At 40.9% G+C, this 27822-nt stretch overlaps 1 protein-coding gene across 5 annotated transcripts; it reads left to right on the forward strand.

Moving 5' to 3' along the window:
* Positions 1–26560, forward strand: LOC109081522 (glycerol kinase-like). Of its 5 annotated transcripts, none has more exons than XM_042716326.1 (21): positions 1–175; positions 1360–1433; positions 8350–8456; positions 8545–8622; positions 10804–10883; positions 11152–11289; positions 11695–11804; positions 13081–13147; positions 13449–13466; positions 14115–14150; positions 14354–14421; positions 14576–14618; positions 14714–14794; positions 14986–15064; positions 15153–15249; positions 15430–15514; positions 15877–15997; positions 16122–16265; positions 17272–17358; positions 20089–20175; positions 25154–26560. In XM_042716326.1, the coding sequence occupies exons 1-21, from the start codon at positions 95–97 to the stop codon at positions 25165–25167; spliced, it is 1695 nt and encodes a 564-aa protein (XP_042572260.1). In that variant the 5' UTR covers positions 1–94; the 3' UTR covers positions 25168–26560. The 5 variants fall into 5 exon arrangements, with proteins under 5 accessions (XP_042572260.1, XP_042572261.1, XP_042572263.1 ...); XM_042716327.1 differs by having other exon boundaries at positions 25157–26560; XM_042716329.1 differs by lacking the exon at positions 20089–20175.
* Positions 26561–27822: the final 1262 nt, after the last annotated feature.

Genomic DNA, 27822 nt, shown 5'->3' on the forward strand with positions numbered 1-27822 from the left:
CGTAAGGGCGGAGCGCAGAGCATGGCGGGGCAGCCAGCGTCCAGTCTTAAATTTCTGGCTGCTGTGGTCTCTCAATGATTCATTGTACCGCACAATGGCTGCATCGTCGAACAGGATCATGCTGGGTCCCCTCGTAGCCGCTATCGACCAAGGCACGAGTTCCACACGCTTTCTGGTAAGTTGAATCCTAAGGACTGTCATTGTGTTGTGGGGGAGTGGCTCGCATACAGACAAAGATTGGAGAGTCCTCTCCGTGTCCTTGCCAACATGTGCGGGTAAATATTTCGGAGCCGATTCAGCTGGACTTCTGTCATGCCAGTTACCCACGTGGATTGCGTCTAATTTCTGAAACTACTCATTAGCACAATGCCAATCGTTCTAGTTAGTTTTCTGTTTGCTCAGTGCTTGTGTCTCAGAAACTGTGAAATTCATCTTGCTAATAATCTTCGTTTTACCCAGTTACACAATGTTTGGATTTGAGCAGCATTACAAAGTTCAAATGTTTGCTCAAAACATTTTAATTCCCACAATGATGACAGCTGTAATCATCTTTTGTGTGAACATCCGAACTTTTTAAATGTTTCTCCAAAAAGTCTATGAGTATTCCACAAATTAAACAAGAAGGAAATCACTTATTTTTGCAATGTGATCAGAATACAATAAAATTATTTCTATATTCTAGTTTTTGGCATCATAGCTATTCAAGCCTTAAGCTTGTTTGTTTTGTTTTTGTAAAATTATTTAAAAAGTTGTGGAGATCTGTTGGAAGTCATTGTGTTCCTTAAATTGTCCTTAAAGTCTAACGTTTGCCTGCTGGAACGCTGCTTGTGGTGCTCTGTTAGAAATGTCACTGTTGGTTATTGTGGGCTGTATGTGTTAGATCTGACAAGGTTGTGGCAATAAAAGTGGACAACACAATTCAATATCTTTTCTTTGTGTGTCCAATTGGAAAAGGTATGTTTAAAGAGGGTGTGCTTGTAATTCCTGGGCCTGACAAAGAAACATTCCTCATATTAAAATGTTGTGGCCAGAATTGTTACTCAACAGAAAAGCTCAAAATGAGGTCAGATGCTGTGATTAATGCCTTTTGTAATTAATTTCTGGAAATTCCAGTTTTCAACATCGGTGACAAATCACTGCAATAACCCGCTGAATTGCAGCAGGTACAAGTCAGAGAAACACAACTCTGGTGTTTCTTTCTGAAACATTTTTTTTTTTTTTTTTTTTAAACCTGTGACTTGTCTTTCTAATACTGCACATTGAACTGGGGTAGATTGGAGTCTTATATTATCAAAAATGAACTCTCATATGATCATGAACTTAAAAAAAATGTAATAACTTTTGTTCTTTTAATTGTAGGTTTTCAATGCAAAAACAGCAGAGCTTCTCAGTCACCATCAGGTTGAGATTAAACAGAGCTTTCCTAAAGAGGGGTGAGTATTGTGTCCTTTGTGTTGACACACAATGGTTCAATGGGGCAATGGATTATGCAATATAGTAAGAGTACAACTTGTGATTCAAATCATAAGTTCACTGTTGGTTCATACTGTTATTCTGGATGAGCTGAATAGGATTTTTTCCATTCACATTGATAGCAAAGACGTCAGCTGTGTAATGCCCAGTGTGCTATATTTAAGAGACATGCACATTTCATGTGGCTGGTTGGAGTGAGAACATACTCTGTTACTAACGTAACCTCGGTTCCCTGAAATATGGGAATGAGAACTGCGTCTGCTAAGACGCTATGGGAATTTTTTTTTTCTCCTGAACTGAAGCCTTATTCAATGACACAGTGAAACTGCACGTCCATCGGTTCTGCACGAACCTATGGCAGTGAAGCCCTCCAGAATGGGCGGGGCCTCTGGCTATGAAGCGACTGCTGAGTACTCTTTACCGTATTTCAGGGAACCGAGGTTACGTCAGTAACGGAATTCGTTCCCTTTCAATACTTCACTCGTTCTGAGTCTGCTAAGATACTATGGGAGCCCAATTCAATCTTGCCGTGCTAAGAAGGGGGGAACGACCAATGCAATCATACTTGATATATGATACCAAGATATGACAATAGCAACTAGGAGCAGAATAAGCTCAGTTAGGTTATATCTGGCCTAGCTTGATCGTCCCATGCTTGTATCGCCTCGGCACCTAAGAGACCGAGCGCACACGAGCAGATTTGAGTCTTGGGCAAAGAATGAGCAAGAGCACGAGACTGAGGAACAAAAGGTGACCCTACAGATAAAGTACCCTAGCTTGAAGTGCTGGGACAACTAGATTATAAAATCTAGCAAATGTGAATGTGAGTTCCAACCAGCCGCCACTGAAATTTCTGCGATAGTCACACCGCTAGACCATGCCCAAGACGAAGAGACTGCTCTCCGCGAATGGGCTCTTACTCCAGTGGGGCATTGCAGGCCCAAGGAAGAGTAGGCTAGCTGAATCTCGTCCACAATCCACTTAAAAAGCCTTTGCTTTGAGACCGGCAACCCTTTGGTGCGGCCTCCAAAGCATACAACGAGCTGTTCTGATTGCCTTATCAGTGCAGAGTGCTCCGTGTAGGCTTTTAGTGCCCTTACAGGACATAGTAGATTCAGCTCTCGATCTTCCTCTGTGTTTTGTAACACAGAGAGAGTAACCACTTGTGCTCTGAAGGGTGTGAAGAGCATCTTTGGTATATAGCCATGCCTTGGTTTCAGGACAACCTTCGAATCATTAGGCCTGAATTCCAGGCAATTAGGGCCTATTGAGAGTGCTTGCAAATCACCCATGCGCTTTACAGACGCTAGTGCCAGTAGCAGAGCAGTCTTCAGCGACAGGGCCTTCAGGCTGATGGATCGTAGCGGCTCAAAGGGGGCACCCTTTAAGGCTCTCAGCACCGTGGGCAGGTCCCATGAAGAGATAGTGAGAGGGCGAGGTGGATTAAGCGTTCTGGCACCTCTCATAAATCAAACGACAAGGTCGTTTTTGCCCACCGACTGGCCTGCTATAGGGGCGTGTGACTATAGTGTGACCGCTATAGTCACTACGTAGACCTTGAGCATGGAGGGGACCGCCCCTTATCCAAGAGCTCTTGTAAAAATGACAGTATCACTGATACGTCACAGGAGGCTGGGAGAACACCGACCACTTAGAGGCATCTTGTAGATGGAGCTCTAGCCTGTGAAATATTGTCTAGTACGCACTCAGGGAGTCCCGTGGGTTCCCGTTGAGCGACCAAAGGTGCAGAGCCCACAGCTCTGGGTGTGGGTGCCAAATTGTCCCGCCTAGGCCTGGGACGGTATTGAATTTTTCTTACCGCGGTTGAAAAGCAATAAATTCCCGCGGTATTGCGGTAAACCGCATCCCGCAACCCCCCCCCACAACCAACCACAGTCATCGATGGACTTTCACTTTCGCGCACACACGGGAGGCAAACGAATATAAGGAACAGGTTTATTTCACTTTCAAAACAAAATAAGAACATGAACATTTAGAACAGAAATGGAATGATGTCTGAAATAAAAATTCTGCAAAACGAAATAATAGGCGAGGTTACCCTAGCCTTCATATTTTTTGGGGGCGATATCAGATCTGATCGCAATTCATTTGAAGATCTGAAGATAGAGCATCATAAAGACAAACAAACACATTTTTATTTATCGTATTGATCAGTAATAGATATTAATTTGCATGTTTATTTTCCATATTTTTACCTTCAGATTAGGCTACAGTCGTCGTCATCAAACAATCACTTAAACTATAACGACTTTTGCACGCACAGAGGATAAGCAATTGAGCATAAGGAACACGTTTATTTAACATTTATTATTTCGCATTTAGAATAAGAACATTCATATTTTTTGCTAGAAAAACTAGCATGTTCACTTTGTCAGGTTTAAGGGAGGCCCTGAAAGACGTAACGACGTTACCTGCAGCACTGAACACACGTTCTGAGGGAATGCTTGTAGCGCAAATGGTCATATATTTTTCGGGCTACTTTGGAAAGCAGAGGGAATCGGACACTATTGTCCCGCCACCAGACAAGAGGGTCTGCGTGGGAATCCAGGGCTTCCTCCTGCAAATACCTTCTGATCTCTGTGTCTACACGAATTCTATTGGGGGTCGGAGTAGATGTTTTTTTTTTTTTTTTTTTTCCCAAGTAAGTCAGCCAGATTCGTTTTTTTTATTACTTATATAATATATGAATTATATTTAATATGATTTATATTTTATATTGCATATTTGTACATGTTTAGCTATATTAATATTTATATAGATATTACGTGTGCGCTTTTTTGTCTCAGTGGTTAATGAAGGCTATTTAACGACGGCATATAGCCTAGAGTAATATAAATATGTAGACATATAGGCTAAATTAATATAAATATTTAAAAATCTATAATATATATAAATATTATTTATATTATATATTTTTACATATTTATATTAACTTAGCCTATATCTCGTGTGCGCTTTGGTCTCAGTGTGGTTCAAGGCTATAATTTAACGAATGCTATTTAATTTAACAAAGTGTCGCTGCTCACAAATATTGTGGTTGTTTTTACTTATAAATAAGATAAATATAAATAATATTTATAAATAAGATAAATATAATATTTATAAGTTAAAAAAACAATGACGGTATTGTGAGCAGCGACACTTTGTTAAATTAAATAGCATTCGTTAAATTATAGCCTTGAACCACACTGAGACCAAAGCGCACACGAGATATAGGCTAAGTTAATATAAATATGTAAAAATATATAATATAAATAATATTTATATATATTATAGATTTTTAAATATTTATATTAATTTAGCCTATATGTCTACATATTTATATATTATACATATAAATGCCATATTTCGATGGAATAGTAGCTTAAATGCGCAATTGTCGGCTGCGCAACCACGTGAGAGAATTGTGTTAAACAGAATAAGCACGTGCAATTAAAAAACTGAGGTCCTGCTTTTTTGGCTTTCTCATGAGTCATCCGCCTGTATTTTATACTTTAGTAAAATGAAATGAAATTCAACATATAGGCTACAAGACATTACACAGGTACTCTAGGCCTAATAGTCAATACAAATTGAATGCTATTAGCCTATTAGAGGTGCAAAGATACATTTTTTTAATCTAGATTAATCTCACTGTAATCTTGGAATTAATCTAGATTAAAATGGCTCATTTGAATTCTGCCGAAGGCATTCAGATGCGCAGGCCAATGTTTTTTTTTTTTTTTTTTTTGTGCGGTGATGACAGGTTTAGACCCGCGGTAGGCGTCACGTGACCGCGGTATTGCGGTAATGCGGTTACCGTCCCAGGCCTAGTCCCGCCCGCCTGAGAAAGGAGGTTCCACAGGGCCGCCGTCAGCATCTGTGACAGGTCGGCTATCCAATGTTGGTTTTCCTAGAGTGGGGCCACAAGAAGAACTCTGCATCTCTGATTCCTGACCCGCCTGATTACTTGGGAATCGGAGGAAAAGTGTAAAGAAGGAAGTTGGGCCAGTCCTGGGCCAACGCGTCCTCGATCTTGGAAAAATATGTTGGGCAATGAGAGTTGTCTTTTGAGGCGAAGAGGTCTATTTCCGCTTTGCCGAAGATCTCCCATATCTTCTGAACTGTCTGCGGGTGAAGCCTCCTCTCCTCTGAAGGGACTCCGCTTCTCGACAGCATGTCCATGCCCTGGTTCAGTTTCCCCGGTAGGTGCACTTCCCCAGTCACGACGTAAGCCTGAAGAGTCTCATCGATGACAGCCCACCTTTGTGATTTATGTATGACACCACCGTCATACTGTCTGATCTGACCAGCACATGGTGGCTCTTTAGGTTAGCTGAACTGCGATCATCTCGAGGCAGTTGATGTGAAGCCTGCTCTCCTCTTTCGACCATCAGCCGAAAGTGGGTTTCCCCTCGTACAGTGCGTCCTAACCTGTGTTGTAGAGATCACTAACGCCTCTGTCGAGATCACTTTCCTTCTGCAAACAATTCCAAGCGGGGCACCCCGTTCCATCCATTGCATGTTCCTCCAAGGGGTCAGGGCTGAAATGCAGTCCTGACTCACCTTGATATTCAAGCATCTGTGATGCCACGCATGAGGCGGAACATGTGGCTATAGCCAATATTGGAGGGGGCGCATGTTTAGCAGCCCGAGTTCCAGCACCGGCGATGCTGCTGCCATAAGGCCCAGCAGCCTCTGGAAATTTTTAGGGGCCTAGAAGCACCTATTTTGAAAGAGGACACGAGTCGTTGTAGAGCCGCGGTGCCCTCCTTCACCATAATTGCCCTCATTGTCACTGAGCCAAGCACTGTTCCCAGAAACGACATCTGTTGGCTGGGAGACAGCGAACTCTTGGCAAAATTCACCCTGAGCCCCAGGCATTCCAGGTGGCTGAGGAGCAGGGTTCTGTAACTTAAGGCCTCCACCTCTGACTGAGCCAGAACCAGCCAGTCGTCGAGGTAATTGAGAATGTGGATTCCCTTCTGCCTGAGAGGGGAGAGAGCCACACCCATGCACTTTGTAAATGTGCGAGGAGCCAAAGACAGCCTGAAGGGGAGGACCCTGAACTGGTAAGCCACACCCTCGAAGGCAAATCTCAAGAACGGCCTGTGATGGGGGCTATCTGGATGTGAAAGTAAGCGTCTTTCAGATCCAGCGAAAAGAACCAATCCCCTGAGCGTATTTGCGAGAGGATTTGTTTCACTGTGATCATTCTGAAGCGCCGTTTCATGAGGGCACGGTTCAGAAATCTTAGATCGAGGATGGGGTGCAGCCCGCCATCCTTCTTAGGAACAAGGAAATACCAGCTATAAAACCATGAGTCGCGATGAGCTGGGGGAACGACTTCTATGGCTCCTTTCACCAGCAGATTTTCCACTTCGGCATTCAAAACGTGAGCGTTCTCGTTGTGTACTGAAGTGGTGACCACCCCGCAGAAGTGCAGGGGTCGTCATGCAAACTGTAGGGAGTAGCCGTGATTTATTATTTCCATAACCCAATCTGATACTCCGGGAATGGCTTGCCATTGTGTGTTGAATTAGCTCGATGTGCGCTATCACAGTGCTTTGCTGTCTGGGCGCTAGAACGGGCCCATCATTCGCAGCAAATACAACTTCGTCGACACCTGGAACTGGACGAGGTGGATGGCAGAACACACAGGGCAGTTTGGGGGGTGGTCCGGCTGTGGCGAGACTTAGCCCCCTCCTCTTTCTTGCCTTTAGATCAGGAGGACAGCAGCGGTGCGGGGTCCAGCGCTATCTTGGGCCAGGGTCCCTGGCGCTTAGGGAACTGAAACCGTCTGGTGGACCAGCGAGAACTGTGTCGAGGCTCGGATTTCTCAGGCTGGGCAGCGGCGGCAGCAGCGGGCACTTGCTTTGGAGGCTGGCGAGTCAACGCTTGCTTGGGGCGACTGGCAGCAGCAGATTAAGCGTGCTTTGGCAGGAATTGTCGCTTCGCCTGTGACGACTTCTGTGCCTCAGTGAAGCATTTGGTGAAACCTTCCACCGCACGCGACACATTTGCTGTGCCCGTCATCAGCGTGCAGAGAGGCTCTGTACGAGTTGCAATAATGAGCCGGCATTTGAAACAACGCTGGAAAAAAAGGCTTTTTTAGAGAAATTTGCTCTTTCTCTCTCTCTCTCTCTCGCCGGATGGCGGCAGGGTAAGTGGATGTTCTGCAGCGGGAAACCGGCAGTCGTGTTCCAGTTGCGAGGCGAGTCAATGGCGAGCAGTTCATCGGAGATCAGCGAAGAATCGTCGTCACTGAAGAAGAAATCTGAATGCCTGTAGCGAAGCGGCCGCTTATATAGCCAGTTATATAGCCAGAGGCCCTGCCCATTCTGGCGGGCTTCGGTGGGCTTCGCTGCCATAGGTTCGTGCAGCACCGCTGCCGAGCCATTGGTTCGTTTTTTATACACTACACGAACCGATGGACGTGCAGTTTCACTGTGTGATTGAATAAGGCTTCAGTTCAGGAGAAAAAATAAGTTTTTCCCATAGCGTCTTAGCAGACGCAGTACGAGTGAAGTATTGAAAGGGAACTAGGGTTATTTTTGTATCATTGAGATCCTATTATATTTTTTAATTTTATTTAAAAATGTTTTCATTAGAGTTGTAGTCATTTAATGTGTTTGTCACATTTCTTAGTTTTTTTTTTTAATGTCTGTAAATTAAAAAAATTATTTCAGTTTGTCATTTTTGTAGAACAAGTTAAACTTAAATGAAAATTAGAAATATTAATTAAAATAAAGTTTTTAAGTATTTCTTATTATATTTCATTTGAAGTTTATTTATTTCAAATAACAAAATGGTTTATGGTTTCAGTTTTAGTTAGCTATAATAACCTGTTAAAATTTTTTTATTGTCTTCCCTCAGCTGGGTGGAGGAGGATCCAAAAGAGATTCTTCAGTCTGTGTATGAGTGCATGGACAGAACCTGTGAGAAACTGACCCAGCTCAACATTGACATCTCGAACATTAAAGGTAACAAGACAACTTATTTCTCCATTCACCTGCTATTACGTGCTCATGGTTTATTTAAATTTTTTCACATGTTTTAATCTGTCTTCAGCTGTTGGTGTGACCAATCAGAGGGAAACCACCCTTGTTTGGGACAAGGAAACAGGAGAACCACTTTATAATGCTATAGGTAAATATTATATGCCCAGGGGTGGACTGGCCATCTGGAGCACTGGGAGTTCTCCCGGTGGGCAGCTGGAAAATGTGGACAATGTGAATAGCCGGGTTTCCATCCAAAGTTGCGAATTAAACTTGTGCATAGGGCTGTGCAATTAAATGAAAAAACGGTTCGATTTCGATTTTGGCCTCCAACAATTATGAAAATACAATAATCGAGATGAAATTATTATTTTAAATTCCGCCCTCTTTTGCATCGCTCTGCTTTCGTTCCTCCATAAAAGCCCAATTTCCCATGCAAATCAGTAAAATCATGTAACTTGACGTGCAAAATGGGATGTGCTTGATTTTATCAAAGTATATTTATTCATGTTTTTAAAAGCGTGAAAGAGAACTTGCGCTGCTCCTCAGGAAGATATATGCGCTCAGAGACAGAAAAGAACACGGACATGTAAAGTCATCTTTTAGCTCAAGGTGCGCACCTAAACGGTCAAATAGACACAAAAATGCGGCGCTTAGTGATACCTTCGTCGGTCATGTAATAACTGAACGTAAAGAGTTGAGAATGAAAATATGTGTGTAACAGTAAATTGGATCCGTGAAGCTCTTAAAGTGACAGCGGGCTATTTTCCTGCTGCGACTGTGTGCTTATTAATCAAACAACAAAAGACAAATTCATAATCACACACTGCTCTTGAGTGAAGGAATTTTTTAGCTTTAAGAATAAAAAAAAAAAAATAATTCTTACAGTGAAGACTGCTGTTTTATTTTACATTTGATTATTCATTTCTGTAGTAAGCTGTAAACTGCTTGAGACTTGCATAAAAAAAATTTAAGCACAGTTTGTTTCATTTGTAACTTTTTATTCTTTTGTATTTGTCCTTTGCTTTTTTTTTTTATTGCTGACAGTTTAATTATTTTCAATAATTTTCAATAAATTTGAGGACACTTTCTTTAAATAAAACACCCATATAAAATACAATTCATATATCACACCAAAAATATTTACAGAAAATACATATTGAATATGTATCACTTTCTTTAAATAAATCACTCATATAAAATTTTGGTCATATGGCCCCCTCATAATCGTGTTAAATAATCGTGATTACAATATTGACCAAAATAACCGTGATTATGATTTTTGCCATAATCGAGCAGCCCTACTTGTGCACAAAATTGGAATATCACACAAAACATTTGCGAACAAGCACCGTTTCCATCCAACGAGTCAAAGAGAACAAAATCATCACTTCCTGATAAACTGGCACATTACATCACTAAGAAAAGTAGGAGAAGCTACTGAAAATAATAATTTTCCTATATAATATATTACTTGCACCTCAGAACGAGCAGACGAAACACAATGAATGCGGTTATTCCTTTCGAAGGTGGATGCTGCTGTTTGGGAACGCAGTCGTTTAACAGTTCTGGGAGGCAATTATACAGAAATACTTTGCTCGGGCATTTCCAAATGACCACATAACAACATTTCAGATGCTGTGTAACAAGATCAGTCCACTGGTTAGTCAGGATTTATTGTACCATAGCGCAAAGTCACATGACTTGTTTGATGCACTTAGAGGAATTTATTCGCAAAATGCATTTCCATCTCCCATTATTCTCATTAACCCTTTTTCGCACAAGTCAAAATCCACCTCAAGCGAGCGTAAAAAGTTTTTTGCAAATTAAGGCATTTTTATTCGAAATTCAGCGTTTCGAATAAATTACTTCCAATTATTTTATTAACTTTACAGCCTTAGTTCTCTCTCTTGGAGAAGACAAATTCAAGTGTCTTCTTTAAGTAAAGTCCACGGTTCATGAACTGCAGCCATTTGATTTTGGGTTTGTCCTTTTCAGGTCTGTGCTTAAAAGGAAGCATCCAGTTAAAGGGTTAATACGCCTAAAAATGATAAATCTGTCATCATTTACCCACCCTTAAATCCTTTAAAACCCATATGGCCCAGTATTTTCATAAAATATAAAAATAATTTTTACACTCCGTTCCACAGGAGATAGGAGATAGTAAGCAGGGAGTTCTTTAAGCTCCAAAACAAAGAACAAATTACCACAAGAAAAGCACCGTAAAGACAGTTCACATGACTTCTGCACTATATTCACATAATCTTTTTGTTACATGGGCTGAATTTATGGTGTAATTCAAGAAAAATTCTTGATTTGTTTGAATGTTTAGTTTGGCTTGATCTGCGGACCCAGTCAACCGTGGAAAGGCTCATCAACAAAACTCCAGGCCGAAACAAAAACCATCTCAAGGTGAGAGTGCCAGTGTCTCTTTGTAAATAAGACTGAAATGATCTTGAACAGTTACATCCACAAGTCAAGTTTTGGCTGAAGTCTGGCTATTTTAGCCCTGTCCCACCCTGATTTCTTTATTCAAACAGAAATATAACAAAACATTGAGGACACATTGCCCTTTTCAGTCCACTTCTAACTACTATACTCAGGCTATTTTTTTTAATTTCTGTTACTTTACACAAAGTTTGCAAAACTGAAATATTTGTACTTCTCTTGCTTCATACAGCACAAGACTGGCCTACCCATCAGCACATACTTCAGTGCAGTGAAGTTACGCTGGCTAATGGATAATGTTGAAAAGGTCCATGAAGCTGTGCTCTCTCACAGGGCCATGTTTGGAACAGTGGACTCCTGGCTTATCTGGGTAAGAGCAGTGCCAGTGAGGTTTCTCTTCTGGATCTCTATAGTGTTTGTCTATATGTTTTTGAAGTTTAATGGTAAAAGAAGATATCAGTGCATGGTTGAGGAGCAATCCAAAGTTTAAGACTGCTTAATGATTACACTCATCCATTCATATACTCCAAAATAAACTCACTTGGTCTTGGATTGAATTCAGATGCTCTAATGGTTCTCAACCACATTTCTGAATATATTTTGCATGTCGTCTTAATCAAGCATACCTGATTCAGGTCATCAGCTCATTAGAGGAGATTCTAAGACCTGAAATGGATGTTAGACAAAGAAGACAGAGAAAAGTGCAGCGTTGAGGGACTCCAGGAATCATGATTTAAATATTTTAAATTAATCTGTGATAACCCCTAACTTTCAGTGCCTGACAGGGGGAAAGAAGGGAGGTGTTCATTGCACAGATGTAACCAATGCCAGTCGGACAATGCTCTTCAATATTCACACAATGGATTGGGATCCAGAGCTCTGCAAGTATGTACAAATTTGCATACATACAGTTTTATATACATTTTTTCTGGCCCAAAGCTTATGTGTATGTAAATGTAAAAAAGAATGTTAAATACTCCACCCAAAAAATTTAAATTCTATCATTTACTCTACCTCATGTCATCCTAGAAGTGAATGACATTGTACTTCTATGTGACTTAAGTTGATGAATCCATGTCTTCTGAAGCAAAACTATATTTATGTAAGAAAAATGCTACTTTTTAAAATGTTTTAAAATATTGTATTTTTTTTTTTTTTTTTTTTTTTTTTTTGCTTTTGACCAGCTGTCACTCCTGGGCAGAGCACGGGTCCATTTTTGGGAGACACCCCACCCCCCCCCCCCCCCCCCCCCCCCATACCCGCAAAGTTCATGACCAGATCCGACCCGTCACCCGTGATAATATCAAAATTAAATCTGCACCCACCCAGACCCGTTAATATTTGGCCCGTTACCCGATCCGTGCCCGCGATAAATCACACATGCTAAAATCATTCCAATTAAATTGCACCTCGCACCTCTCTCAACATCACAACAGCGTCATGAATGGGCTAATGAAACAGGCTAAAGTGCGGTTTGTTTTGCACCATTCAAGGAGCCTACCATCGGCACCTAAATAGGCTATGAACCCTGATAACTATACGCAAATAGACCTATTAATGAAAAAAAAAAAGAACAAGAAAAAATACAACCTGAGCCTCTCGCTCACAAACAATAGCCTTAATAGGCTACGAAAAGCATCAACAAATGTCGCAGTGGTGGTGACGTGATGGGTCGAATGTCATATCGTTGTTGCGTATGTGTAATGGTAATTTACACATACAAATATTGCACATATTTTTCATCCGCGCTACTACCCGCCCCAGAGTTAAAGAGAAAAACTGTTCATCATACACTGAATGACACACTATCACACACTACCAGAGTTTCAAGTTATTGTGTCAAACACAACAAACTCACTTAGAAACATGCACCATATGGCTAGGAGACACCTGACAAATGAAAGCAATACTGTTCTAAAATCATAATTTTGTTAGACATCCTCTAATTCTAAAATCAGAGTCTGCGCCCATCATACACTGTGAAAATAATTATTTTTTTTGTTTGTTTTTGTTTAATTCTGTCAGCTCTGCCTAAAATATGCGGACTGGTGACCAAACTGCAAATCAGAGCAATAATCTGGGCAAAAGTTGTGTAGTATATTCCAGCCCTTACTGTTTTTAAAGATTTATTCATAATGTATATTTCTTACATATATAACAGATATTTTGATATACCAATGGAAATCCTGCCAAAAGTGAGAAGTTCTTCGGAGATTTATGGTTTAATGGTAAGTGTTTGACTCCAAAGATAGAATTTCTTTCTGTACTTCTGTTACATAATGCATTGGTAGGATTCTGTTGTGATAAATTGACAAGAGAGAAATGATCTTTGCTCCAGAGCAGTGTCTATCAAACAGTAACTGTTCATTCTCTATCTGTACATATACAATCCGCAACTCCAATAACATCTTTCCATCCAAAGTTGAATTTTGCTGTGGAGCAGTCATTTAACCCTTTGGAGATTTTAGTGTGTCCCTCTTTATCATTATTATATTTTGTGTCCTGTGATCTCTTTGAACTGACTGATAGAATATCAGCTCTAATCTGGTGAGTATCTGTAGCTGTCTTGTCTGGGAAAACTTTGCTGTCATAGAAGTTGGTGCATTTCCAATATGGAGCAAACATGCTTTTCATATTTTTGTTGAAAGTGAATTTGATACATTCCTGAGTTAAGATCTTATTGGAAATGTACCGGATGGTGATCTTGTTGTTGTTTTTCATTGTGTTTTGGCTTGTCACCCAATGCACTGCCTGTCCTTTCCAACAGCTCTTGAACTTTTTCATGTAGTTTTCTGGATTTGGTCCTTTTCTTTGTTCACTTTTTCTTCTTTATTCATTCACTATGGCTGAACCCACACTATCTTGAGTTGCAGTGATAAAAATGAAGCAGCTATCCCAGTTTTTAATATGCTTAGTCAGTTATTTTTTTTTATTTTTTTTTTTTCTTCTTTCTTTTCTTTTTTTTGTGGAGTATGTTTAGAGCAGATACTTCAACACACAGCAGCAGATGATTTGCCAAAAATGCTCATATCCACTAAAGCATTAGAACTGATAATTATTAATCTGACTCAAGTATTTGAGTTCTGGTTTTATGTAGGGGGCTGTATAATGCATGTTAATTATTACATTCATTTGTATATTATTAAATTCTTCCCCAATGTTGTACTTTTATTATTATTATTTTTTTTCTTACAGAAATCTGGCCCTTTAACTGGTGTCCCCATATCAGGGGTAAGATTATTAGATTATTTTTTAAAGATTACGTGTCTTTCTGTCTTGCTCCCTAAATTGTGGGTGTAAATAATTATTTTGTTGAGTTGGACAATTAAATCATAATGAATATAAAGGACAGTGTCTTCAGAATCTCAAAAATAATACAGAAATTCACAAATACTCTCTGATGTTCTTTAAAGTGACTTTACATCTGTTTACAGTGTCTTGGTGACCAGTCTGCTGCGCTGGTGGGACAGATGTGTTTCAAGGACGGACAAGCCAAAAATACGTATGATTTTGTTTTGTTAATCTGTCTTTATCTCAATTCCTCATAGCCTAATTTGTCAACATGCAAAAATGTGCACTTGGACTAAATGAAAATGTGATTTTGTACATTTGATCACAATGTGTTAGCTATATAAGTTTTATTTTTTTATTTATAGTTATGGGACTGGTTGTTTCCTGCTTAAAAACGTAGGAACAAAGGTATTCAACATACTTAAAGCTTCAAAAATACATTTCCCTTTTTTTTTTTAATCTGCATTGGATTTTTTTTTTTTTTTTTTTTTTATATCTTAAAGCCTGTAATGTCGGACCATGGACTGCTGACAACGGTCGCATATAAACTAGGGCGTGACAAGCCAGCCTGCTATGCACTAGAGGTAATGTTGTTGAATGTTGACATTGTTGATTACCTTATTATGTTACTGTCAGATTATTTCTTACCAAAGCACTGCACGTTTTGTTTATGTGGCAGCTATTTCATTCCACTCGCAAAAACATGAAAAGCCTATTCATTTCTCATAATTACTTTGTGATTTAGAGTAGCCAGTTTAGAATTTTTTTTTTCTAGGGTTCAGTTGCCATTGCAGGAGCAGTTGTGCGTTGGCTAAAGGATAATCTCGGAATTATCCAAACCTCTACAGAACTAGGTGTGTTTGTGTAAAGATTCTAATTTTACCCTAATGCAAGAGCCAGGTTTGGAATATTTAATTTTAAACATTTCACTTTTCACCCCAGAGAAACTAGCTGCTGACGTTGGCACATCATATGGCTGTTATTTTGTCCCTGCATTCTCTGGATTATATGCGCCATACTGGGAACCAAGCGCTAGAGGGTTTGTGACTGATACATCCATTTGAAAGATCATTTTCAGTTGATGTAAGCGATGTAGAAACACTAAAGCCTAAGGAGAATGAGCATTACATTAGACAAAGGCATTAAAACAAAAACAAAAAAATCAGTTGTTATTACATGTGAAATGTACAACATTGAACCTCTGTTTTGCTTACAACAGAATCATCTGTGGTCTAACACAGTTCACCAATAGGAGTCATTTGGCTTTCGCAGCACTTGAAGCTGTCTGCTTCCAGACACGAGAGGTATCCCAAGTTCATGAATTGGCTGGCATCTGCATGATTATATGTTCTTATTACGTGGCTCTCTTAATAATTGATTCTGAATATTAACTGTTGAAGGACTTTTGTGTTCTGTATAAACTAATAAATAATTTCAACGTGTAATAAGCAGGATAATATACAGTTAGCTATCCAGTTAATTTCCTGATCACCTTGTTGAGGTTATTTTGCAGGGTCAGTTTGCTGTATATTATCCCTTACTTATTTTTACAGTCTTAAGGATAGAGGTGCTTTTTTGAGTATGTCACAAATAAATCAGTGAGTGACTATTTAAAAAAAAAATAAAAAAAATTAAGGATGCTAAAGGATGCTCAAATGTGTTTCAGATTCTGGATGCAATGAACCAGGACAGTGGTATTCATCTGTCCCAGCTCCAGGTTGATGGAGGCATGACATCCAACCGGTTACTGATGCAGCTGCAGGCTGACATACTGTGTATCCCAGTTGGTAAGATGCACATTTTCAACTTGTAAGTCTTTATATGAGGATGTCCGTAAACACTGGTGTAAATGGAATTTTAATGGTATTTGCAGATGGGCGGATAGGTGATGTAATTTGTATTTTTTTACAGTAAAGCCATCCATGCCTGAGACCACAGCTCTGGGTGCTGCCATGGCAGCAGGAGCAGCTGAGGGGGTCAGTGTGTGGAGCCTAAACCCAGAAGATCTCACTGAGGTCACTTCAGAAAAATTTGAACCTCAGATCAACCCAGAGGGTAATGGAATCTAAAATGCACCACACACCAATTCATAACTAATGAAAATTGTATGAACCGTGTGAATTTTTTTGTTGCATGCCACTGAGATAATTACATTTGCAACATGATTCAGTGTAATACAGAAAAACTTTATGGATTCTTGCAGGCCATAACATTGTGTTCATGATTAAAGGGGTAGTTCACCCAAAAAATAAAAATCTATCATTAATTATTCACCCTCATGTCGTTACAAACCTGTAAGACCTTTGTTCATATTCGGAACACATATCAAGATATTTTGGATGAAATCTGAGCGCTCACTGACCCTCAAATAGACAGCAAGGATATTACTACAATCAACGCACAGAAACATAGCAAGGACATAGGTAAAGTAGTCCATGTGACATCAGGGGTTCAGACGTAATTTTACAAAGCAGCTAAAATACTTTTTGTGCGCAAAGAAAACAATAATAATAACATAATTTATTCAACAATTCTTCTCCCCAAGGTACTGTCTTCTGCCATTTTAGAGAGTACCCCAGAACGTAATCATTGTAATCTGCGTTATGTCCAGTAGATAGCACTCGCAAGCACAAAGAAAACAATCCCTACATTTAACCCACACAAAGGTGACGTGACATACAGCCAAGTATAGTGTCCCATACTCAGAATTCGTGCTCTGCATTTAACCCATCCAAAGTGCGCACACACACACAGTGAACACAAACCCGGAGCAGTGGGCAGCCACTTATGCTGCGGCGCCCGGGGAGCAGTTGGGGGTTCGGTGCCTTGCTCAAGGGCACCTCAGACGTGGTATTGCCTGCCTGAGACTTGAACCCACATCCTTAGGGTTAGGAGTCAAACTGTCTAACCACTAGGCCACAACTTGGATGGCATCATTCACAGCATTTATTTTAATCATGCAAATCCTACAGCCTTAAACCTGTGTATACAGCCTAAATAAAGTTGCAGATGAAACTTGAGTTTGTGTTTTTTATTTTTTATTTTTTTTTCCTCTGTGCAGAGAGTGAACTGCGATATGCTCGCTGGAAGAAAGCTGTTCAGAGGGCTATGAACTGGGAAACCACAGAACCAGTCAACAATGGAAATGGTGCGTTATTTATTGATTGATTGATTTAACTCAAAAAAAAAATCAAATAATCAAAAAAAAAAAAAAAAAAAGATTACATTAATAATCTTATTTTATATTTAAAGGGATACTCCATCCCAAAATGAAAATTTTGTCATTATTGGCTTAACCCCCATGTCGTTCCAAATCCGTAAAAGCTTTGTTCGTCTTCGGAACACAATTTAAGATATTTAACAAACGAAAAGGGAGTAATTAAACAATCACAAAAACTTCAAAATAAAAAACAGTATCAAGGTCCAGGAAAGTATGAAAAGCATCGTCAGAATAGTCCATCTGCCGTCAGTGATTCAACCGTAACCTTATGAAGTGACGAGAATACTTTTTGTACATGAAGAAAACAAAAACAACAACTTTATTCAACAATTCCTCTCCTCTATGTCTCTCCAAATCAGCGTAGTGCCATTTTGGCAATTCTGAGAAGTACGCAGATGGCGTACGCTCTTCTGTGTCAGCCACGCTGCGCTGATGCGCTGTTTGCTTTCAAACCAAATACACATAAAAAACGTATCCTTGTGGCCCGGCTGATACAGAAGAGCGTACGCCGCCTGCGTAGGGTTGGTTACCGAAAACCGGTGCCAATATTGCACCGGGTACCTATGTAATCGGTTTGAACCATACCGAATCAGAACGCAGATTTTGGTGCCTCTTAAATGCCTGAGCAATCGATTGAAATTGTCCTGGTTCTCCAAAATGTACGCAAGAAGCATGGGTGTCGCTAGGCTTTTTAGCGGGGCTATAGCTCCATAAACTGCACACAAATTTGCAATCGCCTCAGAGTCAGTCCCCTTTCTCCTCCCCGTCTTTCAGCATGCTCTTTAATCCGCAGACCACGGCGGAGCAGCACAAGCGAACAGAAACAGAGGACACAAGGTGTGTTTATCGATAGATTGATAGAATATCTGTATCTGAGCAGTTCTTTGTCATTTAATACAGTTTACAAAAGGTCATGAGGAAGCAATCGGTTTCCCATCTGTTGTAAAGTTATCACACAGCTGTTTCCTCCAGCGAAAATCTAGCCCTTAATACATATGAATGCATACTTTAATTATACTTCTTTAAATATACTTAATTTAATTATACTTACTTTATACATACACTACTGTGCAAAAGTCTTAGGCACATTAGTATTTTAACCCAAAAGAATGGTGTTCGGCCAGCTATTTATATCTTTTGCTGTAGTGTGTCTGTTTGCTGTAGAGACATTTACTTTGTCTCAGTTTCATCTGTTTCTTCATGTAATCACAGACAGATTCGATGATGGTGAGATCAGATCTCCATGTGGAGCACCGGCTTTTGTCAGACTCTTGTGCATTCAAAAATCTTACTAGATTATTATTAAAATTAATGGCAAAATTAAGGTTTGTAAATGTAAACTGATATTTCCTACTGACACACTACAGAAAAATATATAAATAACTGGCTTGAAACCGTTTTTTGGGGTGAAAATACTAATGTGCCATTACAAATGACATTGTTGCTACTTTATAAACAATGACCATACAGTCATTCACAGAACTGATTAAAGACAGTGATAGACAGCACTTATTTTAACTAAATATTTGTTAATTTGTTAAATATGTGTTGTTTTTATTAAATAATGATCCAGATTGTGAAATACATTTATTAGCCTTCGATTAAGGGAAGGATAACTTGGGAAATGAGAGCATCCAAGGAGCGTGCAAATGCTATGGATTTATTTTAAATATTTGTAATGTTCTTTAATGTTATCCATAGTTTTTTGTGGCTCTTTTTTTTTTTTTTTTTTTTTTTTTTTTTTTTTAAGTATTGATATGGCACCGTTATCGTAAAAAACCCAATCGAAACCCAACCCTACGCCTGCCCACTTCTCAGAATTGCCAAAATGGCTCTACGCTCATTTTTGGAAAGACACAGAGGAGAGGAATTGTTGAATAAAGTCATTATTTTTGTTTTCTTCGTGTACAAAAAGTAATCTCGCCGCTTCATAATGTTACGGTTAAATCACTGATGGCAGATGGACTATTCTAACGATGCTTTCCTGGACCTTGACACTGTTATTTATTTGGCAGCCTATGGGACAGTTTCAAGCCTCCTTGTTTTCATCCAAAATATCTTAAATTGTGTTACAAAGACAGATGAAGCTTTTACGGGTTTGGAACGACATGGGGGAAAGTGAATTATGACAAATTTTTCATTTTTGTGATTGTATGTCCCTTTAAATTAGTAAAAAAAAAAAAAAAAGGAAGGTTTTTTTTTTTGTTGTTGTTGAAAATTTGAAATTATTTCCTCATGTTTGTTCAATTTCCAAAAAAAAAAAAAAAAAAAAACGTTTCAACCAGGCCCACAAAATTAGTCAAAGATTGATGTAGGTTTGTAGTCATCAATAACCAGAGGTATTGACCCAGAATGTCCAAAGTCAGGGGGAATGGATGTTTTGCAAGTGTTTTTCTTAGAGAGGTACAAAGTCCCGTTTCTGTTTCTTGTTTTCTGCAAAGTTATTGATTATCTGGTTCAGGTAGAACTAAACTCTAAAGTTAATTAATTCTCCAGGAGAAGAATTTATCTATTAATTAATTAATTTATTTATTTATTGGGTTTGACAAAATCAGTAGTTACTTGTTCCACTTGTATCAGTAGTTACTTAATTGTCCCACTTGTTTTCTCTTTCCACTGTCTTGCGTGATATGGACCTGTGTTCTGGACAACCAACAGAGGAGACTAGTATCTTCAGTAGTGTTCCCTTGGGCTTTTACATTCTGGGTAGCATGTTTATGTTAATTGGAGCAAAGTACATTGCAGGTCAGTGTGAGAGCGAGTGAGTGAGAGATGGCGAAAGAGACAGATGCATGTTTTGTATGTGTGTCCTTTAAGTTCACTGGCCTGAGAGACAGTGGTGAACGTGTATAACAACCAGTCATTAGTTCCCTCTCGAGAATGGTCTCTCGACACGGCGTTAACGCCTTGTGGACTCCCTTCCTTCCTAACCTACCTGAAATCTTATTGCACAACGCCAGTGAAGTTGCTCTCACTCTCACTGGCCAATACCAGCCAAGACGGTGAATCGGGGCGGGTACCCCGTCACTATACAATGCGCTGTATTGGCGGTATAAATTCAGAATCTTCTTTTTTCACGCATCCTCCCGAGACAGCTGTAGAGAAGACGCAGGAAGATGGATTTCCCTCTTGGGGTTCCAGCATGTCCCCATTGAGGCCCCAGACACTCACAAGTTCTGCATCTGAAGCCTGGGCCTCGCCCATGTGGAGGCAGCACTCAAGTGGAGTGCTCTGAAGTGGAGGGTCACGCTGCATTCCAGGATGAGCTCATCTGGATTCTCACCAGGGCTGCGAGCAATCTCGGTCTAGAGTGGGAATCCTCCGACGAACCAGCTAAGAGCAAGCTGGATTTGTGGTTCCTTCACTCAGACTGCCAAGCTGCCGCTCCGAGGAAGCGAGCACCATTCCTCCCCGACTTGCACGATAAGGTCGCTAAGGCATGGCCTGCACCCCTATCGGCTCGTACTCATGCTGGAGGATCAGAGATCTTTACTGAAGTTGGCGGGGCGGAAGCCCAACGATATACGCGCATTCCGCCCCTCGAGGAATCCATCTCCGCGCACCTCTGCCCCTCCTTTGCCTTCCTGAATACAGGTGCTACGCTGCCAGGTGACTGCCGTTTGACTTCACACATCGCAGATAAAGCGTACGCCGCCACCTCGGGAGAAGCGATCTCAGCGCTGCACACGATGGCAGTGCTCCAAGTTTTTCAGGCACAGCTCCTGAAATCCCTGGATAAGGGTGGGGCAGATCCCGAGGCATTTAAAGATCTACGTGCGGGAACAGATTTTGCACTTAAAGCCACAAAAAAGACGGCCCAGGTGATCGGACCTAGCATGGGCTACATGGTGGTGCTCCAACGGCGTTTGTGGCTGACAGTTATTGAACTTAAGGACGTGGAAAGGAGGGTGCTGCTCAACGCTCCTGTAGCCCCATCCGGCCTCTTTGAGAAGTGCTCCGCAATAGTCTCTACTGCGTCTCCAGTGGCACAGAAATGCTTCAAGGCGACGAGTCCTTCCTTCCTGCAGCGCAGCCCCCTGGGCATAGTAGATCCTCATCTGCTTCCAACCAGCCTTCGAAGCGCCCCCCTTTGCTTCCGCTTCATCAACGCCGGACCCAAAGCCGTCTGTTCATGCCAAATCTCTGTGGCAGAGGACACTAAAGGGGTGTCACAGCTTCAAGAAAGGCGGCCATCCTGGGGGAGCTCCTCTGTCAGAACAAAAGCCTTGTTCCTGATGGGAGGGTACAGAGTAGGAGAGCGCAGAGTGACGGGCCCACCACGAAACATCTGATATGTTCTCACGAAGTCCCCTTGGCTGTTGCAGGTGACTACGAGAATGTCTGTGTTGTGTATGTTCAAAATGCAATAAAGTCTGTGACACCCTCACAAAAAGAGCTTTTTTTCTCATCCTCCTGTGATAGCGGATTCACACTTGGCCGTGAAACAGTCAGTAGAGTCGGGCTTGCAGCTTCCCCATGTATCTGGCGATGCTCACACCCCTGTGTCAGGTGTCGGACCCCTGCAGACCCTTGCTCCTCGTCACAGACGCTTTCTGAGATTTGTGTTCAAAGACATAGCGTATCAGTTCATGGTGATGCCGTTCGGGCTAAGACATAGCGTATTAGTTCACGGTGATGCCGTTCGGGCTATTGACTGGTCTGACGCCACGTATATTTACGAAATGTGTGGATGTGGCACTTTCCCCTCTGAGAGCGAGTGGAATATGCATATTAAATTATTTGAACGATTGACTGGTCTTGGCCCATTCGGAGGATGTGCTCAACAGCTACAAATGTGCTCTTTTACTTCACCTGGAGAGGTTAGGTCTCTGGCTGGGGCGTAACACTTTTTTGTTTGTTCACACAGTCAATCATGCATCTAGGGGTGCAGTTGGACTCGATCTCGATGAGAGCACGTTTGAGCCGGGAGCGCATACTAGATTTAATGTCCGCTCCGAATGCATTCAGGCTGGGCCGTCCCGTAGCACTGAAGGAATATCAGAGGCTCTTGGGACAGATGGTGAGCGGCAGCAATGGTGTGTCACCTCGGTCTGCTCTATATGCACCCCCTCCAGATATGGCTGAAAACACAAGTACCGAGAAGGGTGTGGAAAACAGGCCGTGACCGCATGTGGTCACTCGCAGGTGATTGAGCTCGCTGAAACCATGGCAGAACCCTGACTTGTAACAATGTGGCGCCCAAATGAGTCTGGTCACGCGGCAGAAAGTGGTCACGACGGATGCAGCAACGACTGGGGGCTCACTGCAACGGCGTACCAGCCTCAGGCTACTGGACAGAGTTGGAGAGAACGTGGCGCACAAATTGCCTCGAGCTGAGAGCGATCTTTTTGGCTCTTCAGAGTTTCCTCAGGCAAGTCCAGGGCGATCACGTGTTGATTCGCATGGAAAACATGTCAGTTGTATCGTACATAAACCGCCAGGGCGGAGTACACTCGAGAGCCCTTTACAGACAGGCAACACGCCTTTTGCTGTGGGCCGATTACCATCTGCTCTCCATTCGAGCAGCGCATGTTCCAGGCTGCCTGAACAGCAGTGCGGATATGCTATCGAGGGACAGGATTCCTCATGGAGAATGGAGACTGTACCCTGGGACAGTGAGGTTGATCTGGGAACGGTTCGGGAAAGCGGAGGTAGACTTGTTGTTCTCTGTTCTTCTCTCTGTCATCCTCTCTCCTAGGTGGGGACACACTCGCTTGTAAATGGGCAGTGTTTGAGAAATTGTGTGACTCGAATGGTAGGGACCCGGGAAACTGCCCCTTGTCTGACATTCTGAATTTTTTGCAACAACAAATGGACGGCGGCAGTATGCCCTCTTAAGGTTTATGTTGCAGCTATCTCAGCCTTTTACGCTGCTATCGATGGGTGCTCAGTGGGAAAACACAATCTAGTGATAAGATTTTTGAGAGACGCGAGAATACTAAGACCCTCCCGCCCTTCGAACCACTTCGAACTGTCAGATTGAGGGAGCTCTCGCTTAAAACAGTGCTGCTGTTGCCCTTGCTTTGGTCAAGCGCTCTCTGTGAATGCTGTTGCCCTTGCTTCGGTCAAGCGCTCTCTGTGAATGGACAGCATGCAGTTTGGACCAGGTGATTATAACGTCACGCTCAAGCCAAGATTTGGCTATGTGCCTAAATCACTCTCGTCACCGTTCAGAGCACAAGTGGTGCCTCTTTCTGCTTTCATTCCAGAGTCTGAGACTTCATTGGATGCCGCCCCGAATCAGGTTTTGTGTCTGATGAGGGCTTTGCGAGTTTACATCAACTGCACGGCTCAGTTTTGCCAATCTGAGCAGCTGTTTGTATACTTCCGAGGCAGCGATCACATTGGGTGGTCGACGCTATTGCCTTGGCATATTGCAGCCGGGGAATGGAATGTCCTATTGGTGTCAGAGCCCATTCGACGAGGGCCGTCGCCTCCTCGTGGGTGTTGACTAAGGGCATTTCTATCAAAGATATTTGTATGGTGGCTGGATGGTCTTCGCAGAATACCTTCGCCAGATGCTACAATTTGGACGTGTGGTCATTAGCTTCACAGGTCCTGTCGGTGAGTACGACCCATGGTTCTACCTGCATTCACTAGCCGTTTGATTGTGCTGGTGGTTTCGACTAGGTCGAGTAGGGGGATCGGGGCTGAGGCCATCGTCATGTTCAGACTTTGGCGGCCATTCTCTATGTGTGTTAGTATTGTGCCTGGCCTTGGCACGCACATGCTTCTTTACACTGCTATATTACATACTTGTATGCGTTTGACATGACTTTATGTCTTAGCCTTGTACGGTGATGGTGCAACATCTCTCTCTCTCAATAAGAGAAATCGGACATGGATTCTGAGTAACCTGATTGGATCCCTAAGCAGGTTGGGGATTTTTTTTTTAGTGTCTTGAAAAACTGTTCATGTTAGCTGTGCTGAGGCTGAGCATTTTTTCACTTCGCTGCTTCCATGGCGTTGTTCTATATAGTCCCCAAGGTGTTAACGCCATTTGGAGAGACTGTTCTTGAGAGGGAACGTCTCTGGTAACTGTTGTAACCTTAGTTCCCTGAGATACAGGCGCGAGACATGGCGTAGGCCGCTGTGCTGTTGGTTCAGTCGGAAGATTCTGAGTTTATACCGCAAATACGGCGCATTATATAGTGGCGGGAGCCCCGCTCCTATTTGAGAGTTGCAACTTCACTGGCGTTGTGCAATAAGATTTCAGGTAGGTTACGAAGGAAGGGAGTCCCCTAGGTGTTAACGCCATGTCTCGTTCCCGTCTCTCAGGGAAACCGAGGTTACGACAATAACCGGAGTTGTTTCTTGTAGTAGTGTAAATGAATGGCATAGAATAGCATTTCATGCGAGTCTGTAAGGAGAAAATTATGGAACAGGTCCCGTACTTGTGTGATGGGATTTACTCAAAACAAAAATCCACTGTTCCCAATTTTTTATCAATTGGAGAGTGCTGCGTTACTGATGACTGTAAACATATGGCTTGGTTAGGTGAAAATGGTTGGAAAGAAGGTACCTGTTCTAAGAATCTCCCTGTTTGCCCCAAACTTGCTTTTGCTATCACTTCTATTCAGTGTTGGTGTCTTCTCTTCTCTTCTCATCTAGTGTCACTCTATCTCAAACATTTGTTTGCATGCTGAAAATGTCTCTGCTCATCAGCTGAGCAAACATATAGATTTAGCGATTTTAACATTCCTTTTTTTTTCTCTTACTAAAGCAGGACAGAAGTAGACTTGAACCTTACTGCATTTCAGAAGATGGAAAATGAAGTCATTAGGTCCATGACTTACCCCTTCAAAATCAAGATGCACTGTAGTTGCCTTAGCAAAAGACATTCCAACTGAGAGTTGTTAATGCTTTCTGCAGAAATGGTTCCTCAAAATGATAAATTAAGACCTCTCTGGCCACGTAGCAGGAATTTTTTTTGACCATATAGGGTATGATGAGTTCATTATTTCTCATGTCCTCATTACTGTAGTTTCCCCACACTGTTCTCTAGAAGCAGCTCCTTACTTTAACACTGAAGCTGCTGTGGCTTGGTGTTTCTGGTATTTTTCATGTACAGTACATTCTAATGGAACTGTCAATGATGGTGAGCAGCTCTTGCCTGTGCAAAACAGTCATTGTCAACATATGTGTGTCTGTGTATGGTGGTTTTAGTTTGAAGTTTGAAAGAGTGAGACGTACTATTAGTACAATTTAGTTACTTCTTAAATCTATTCAGGAGAGTTTTAGTGCACTTTATAAAGTATTATGCTGTTGTGTGTAACAGCAAGGGAACTGTACAATCTCATGTACATCATTTTTTTTCCTCCTCTTTTACAATTTCATATGCCTGTTGAAATTGTTTGCCATTTTGTTGACAAAATACTGTGTGTAGAAATCAAGTTAACCTGTCCAAAACCCTGTGGCCCTGCTGCATAGCTTCTGCCTCCTATGAGAGACCATTAAACAGGATGTCACTTCAGCAGTGTTGACTCAACATCTGAACAATTACTGACCAGGTCTGCATAACTATATTTGAACAAACATACTGTTTTGTTATCAATTGTAGAGCACTTATTTTTGTTTTGTCTTATTTTGAGTCAAGTCACTTTAATTCAGTCTCTGAAATTGTGCATGTAAATTACATTACTGTGTAGCTCAAGGATGTTAAAATATAAAATTAATTTGACCTAAGTATTGACCTAACTATTTCCTTTCAGTTCCAGCAACTGGTTTCTGTTTAAATATCTAACCTAAACTTGAAAAGAAATAGTTGGCACTTGATTTTTCTGTCATACTTGATATTATATTATACATGTCTGTGTAACGAAATATCACAAGTTCCATGACACTGAAGAATTTATGAACAGATGTAAACACACAAACAGATGAGTTTATTATTTGCTAAATTTAATAATACAGTTGCCATTTTAGTGGTTTTCTTTAATGCATAAGTTTGCATTTTAAAACGTCGATCTGTTTTGTAAGAAGCACTTGTATAATGTGCTCTGAATGGAACTTCCATGATTTGTCATTGATTTGTGTCCATGAATACTTGAAATGCAAAAATAATGTTTAAAAACTTGATTTACAAAAAGTAGCCAGTATTAAACTTCAGTCATTTGTTTTCTTCATTGTATGTGGCTTTGATTGTTGAATGTGTTATGCTTACACAAGTTACATCGGGGTTGTAAATGTTAGTGAGTGATGCTGTGATGTTCATTACCACATCATCTTGCATGTCAGTTCTTCCCCCCGGGATTTCAAGTAAATTTTCATTATTGAATTTTCTGTTTCTACACTCTTAGTGTACTCTGCTGTCTTGAAACTTGTTCTGTGGATTAAGTGTTTATGTATATGTTTAGTCTGTTAACATGCCAGACATTATATGTTGTCCAGTTAAATTCAAGAAACAAGTCCTTCAAGATAAGATGGACAAAGGTAGACTTGGCCTACTAGCAACTTTATATCAGTATATTTAGAATTCATGTTATTATGTTGGGCAAGTCTGGAAACCACATTTGTGCATTCGCTGTTCTAGTAAGGACCGTATTATTTTGCTCTTACAGTATCTACAGCAGTTGTTGTTTATTTGAAGTTATACACATACAGTATGTGTTGTAATTATGAGTGAATTCACAACCTTCACTGAGGGAGAGTACTATGAGGGGCATTTTGACTCACAAGCTTATGTGAAGAATTTTTATTCCTGCCCTGCTGAAGAGAAGAATTTCCTTGCTTTTGTTTTGAGATGCCTTAGCATGATTTTCTCGGCGGGTAAGTTATCCCTACCCTACCAATGGAATCGCTAGGTCTAGATGTTATGTTTTTCTTAAATAATTTTGACAACTGTTTGTTTTAAAGGAGAACATAAAGGCAAGCTGCTGGTTGATGTGGGCAGTGGACCATCTATCCACAGTCTTGAGTGCGTGCAAACATTATGATGAGATTGTGCTGTCTGATTTTGCAAGTAAAAATCGTAGAGAATAGAAAAATGGCTGAAAAGTCAAAAAGATGGTTTAGACTGGAAACCTATGTTGCAGTACGTTTATGAAATAAAGGGGAAAAGGTAATTATATTTCTATATTGTATATTGGGTGTTTCTTAAAGCAGACTACGGTAGGCTATTTCCGCCACGGAAAGAAAATAAACAACTTTTAAAAGGGTAACAACTGCATTTTCACGTCTCCCTTCAGAATTCTAAATTTACAATAGCATTTTTTTTTTCTACTAAATTACTACTAACATTTACATATTAGGTTAGATATTACAACTTCAATTTCTCTCCTTATTGTATTATATAGTTTATATAATTTATTGTTTATATTTATATAAAAGTTTCTTAGAATAACGAAGTTGCAATTACGTTTTTTGTTTTTTTTCGTGGCGGAAATGGACGTA

Source organism: Cyprinus carpio, chromosome B1 (assembly GCF_018340385.1).
Source record: "Cyprinus carpio isolate SPL01 chromosome B1, ASM1834038v1, whole genome shotgun sequence".
Classification (NCBI taxonomy): Eukaryota; Metazoa; Chordata; class Actinopteri; order Cypriniformes; family Cyprinidae; genus Cyprinus; species Cyprinus carpio.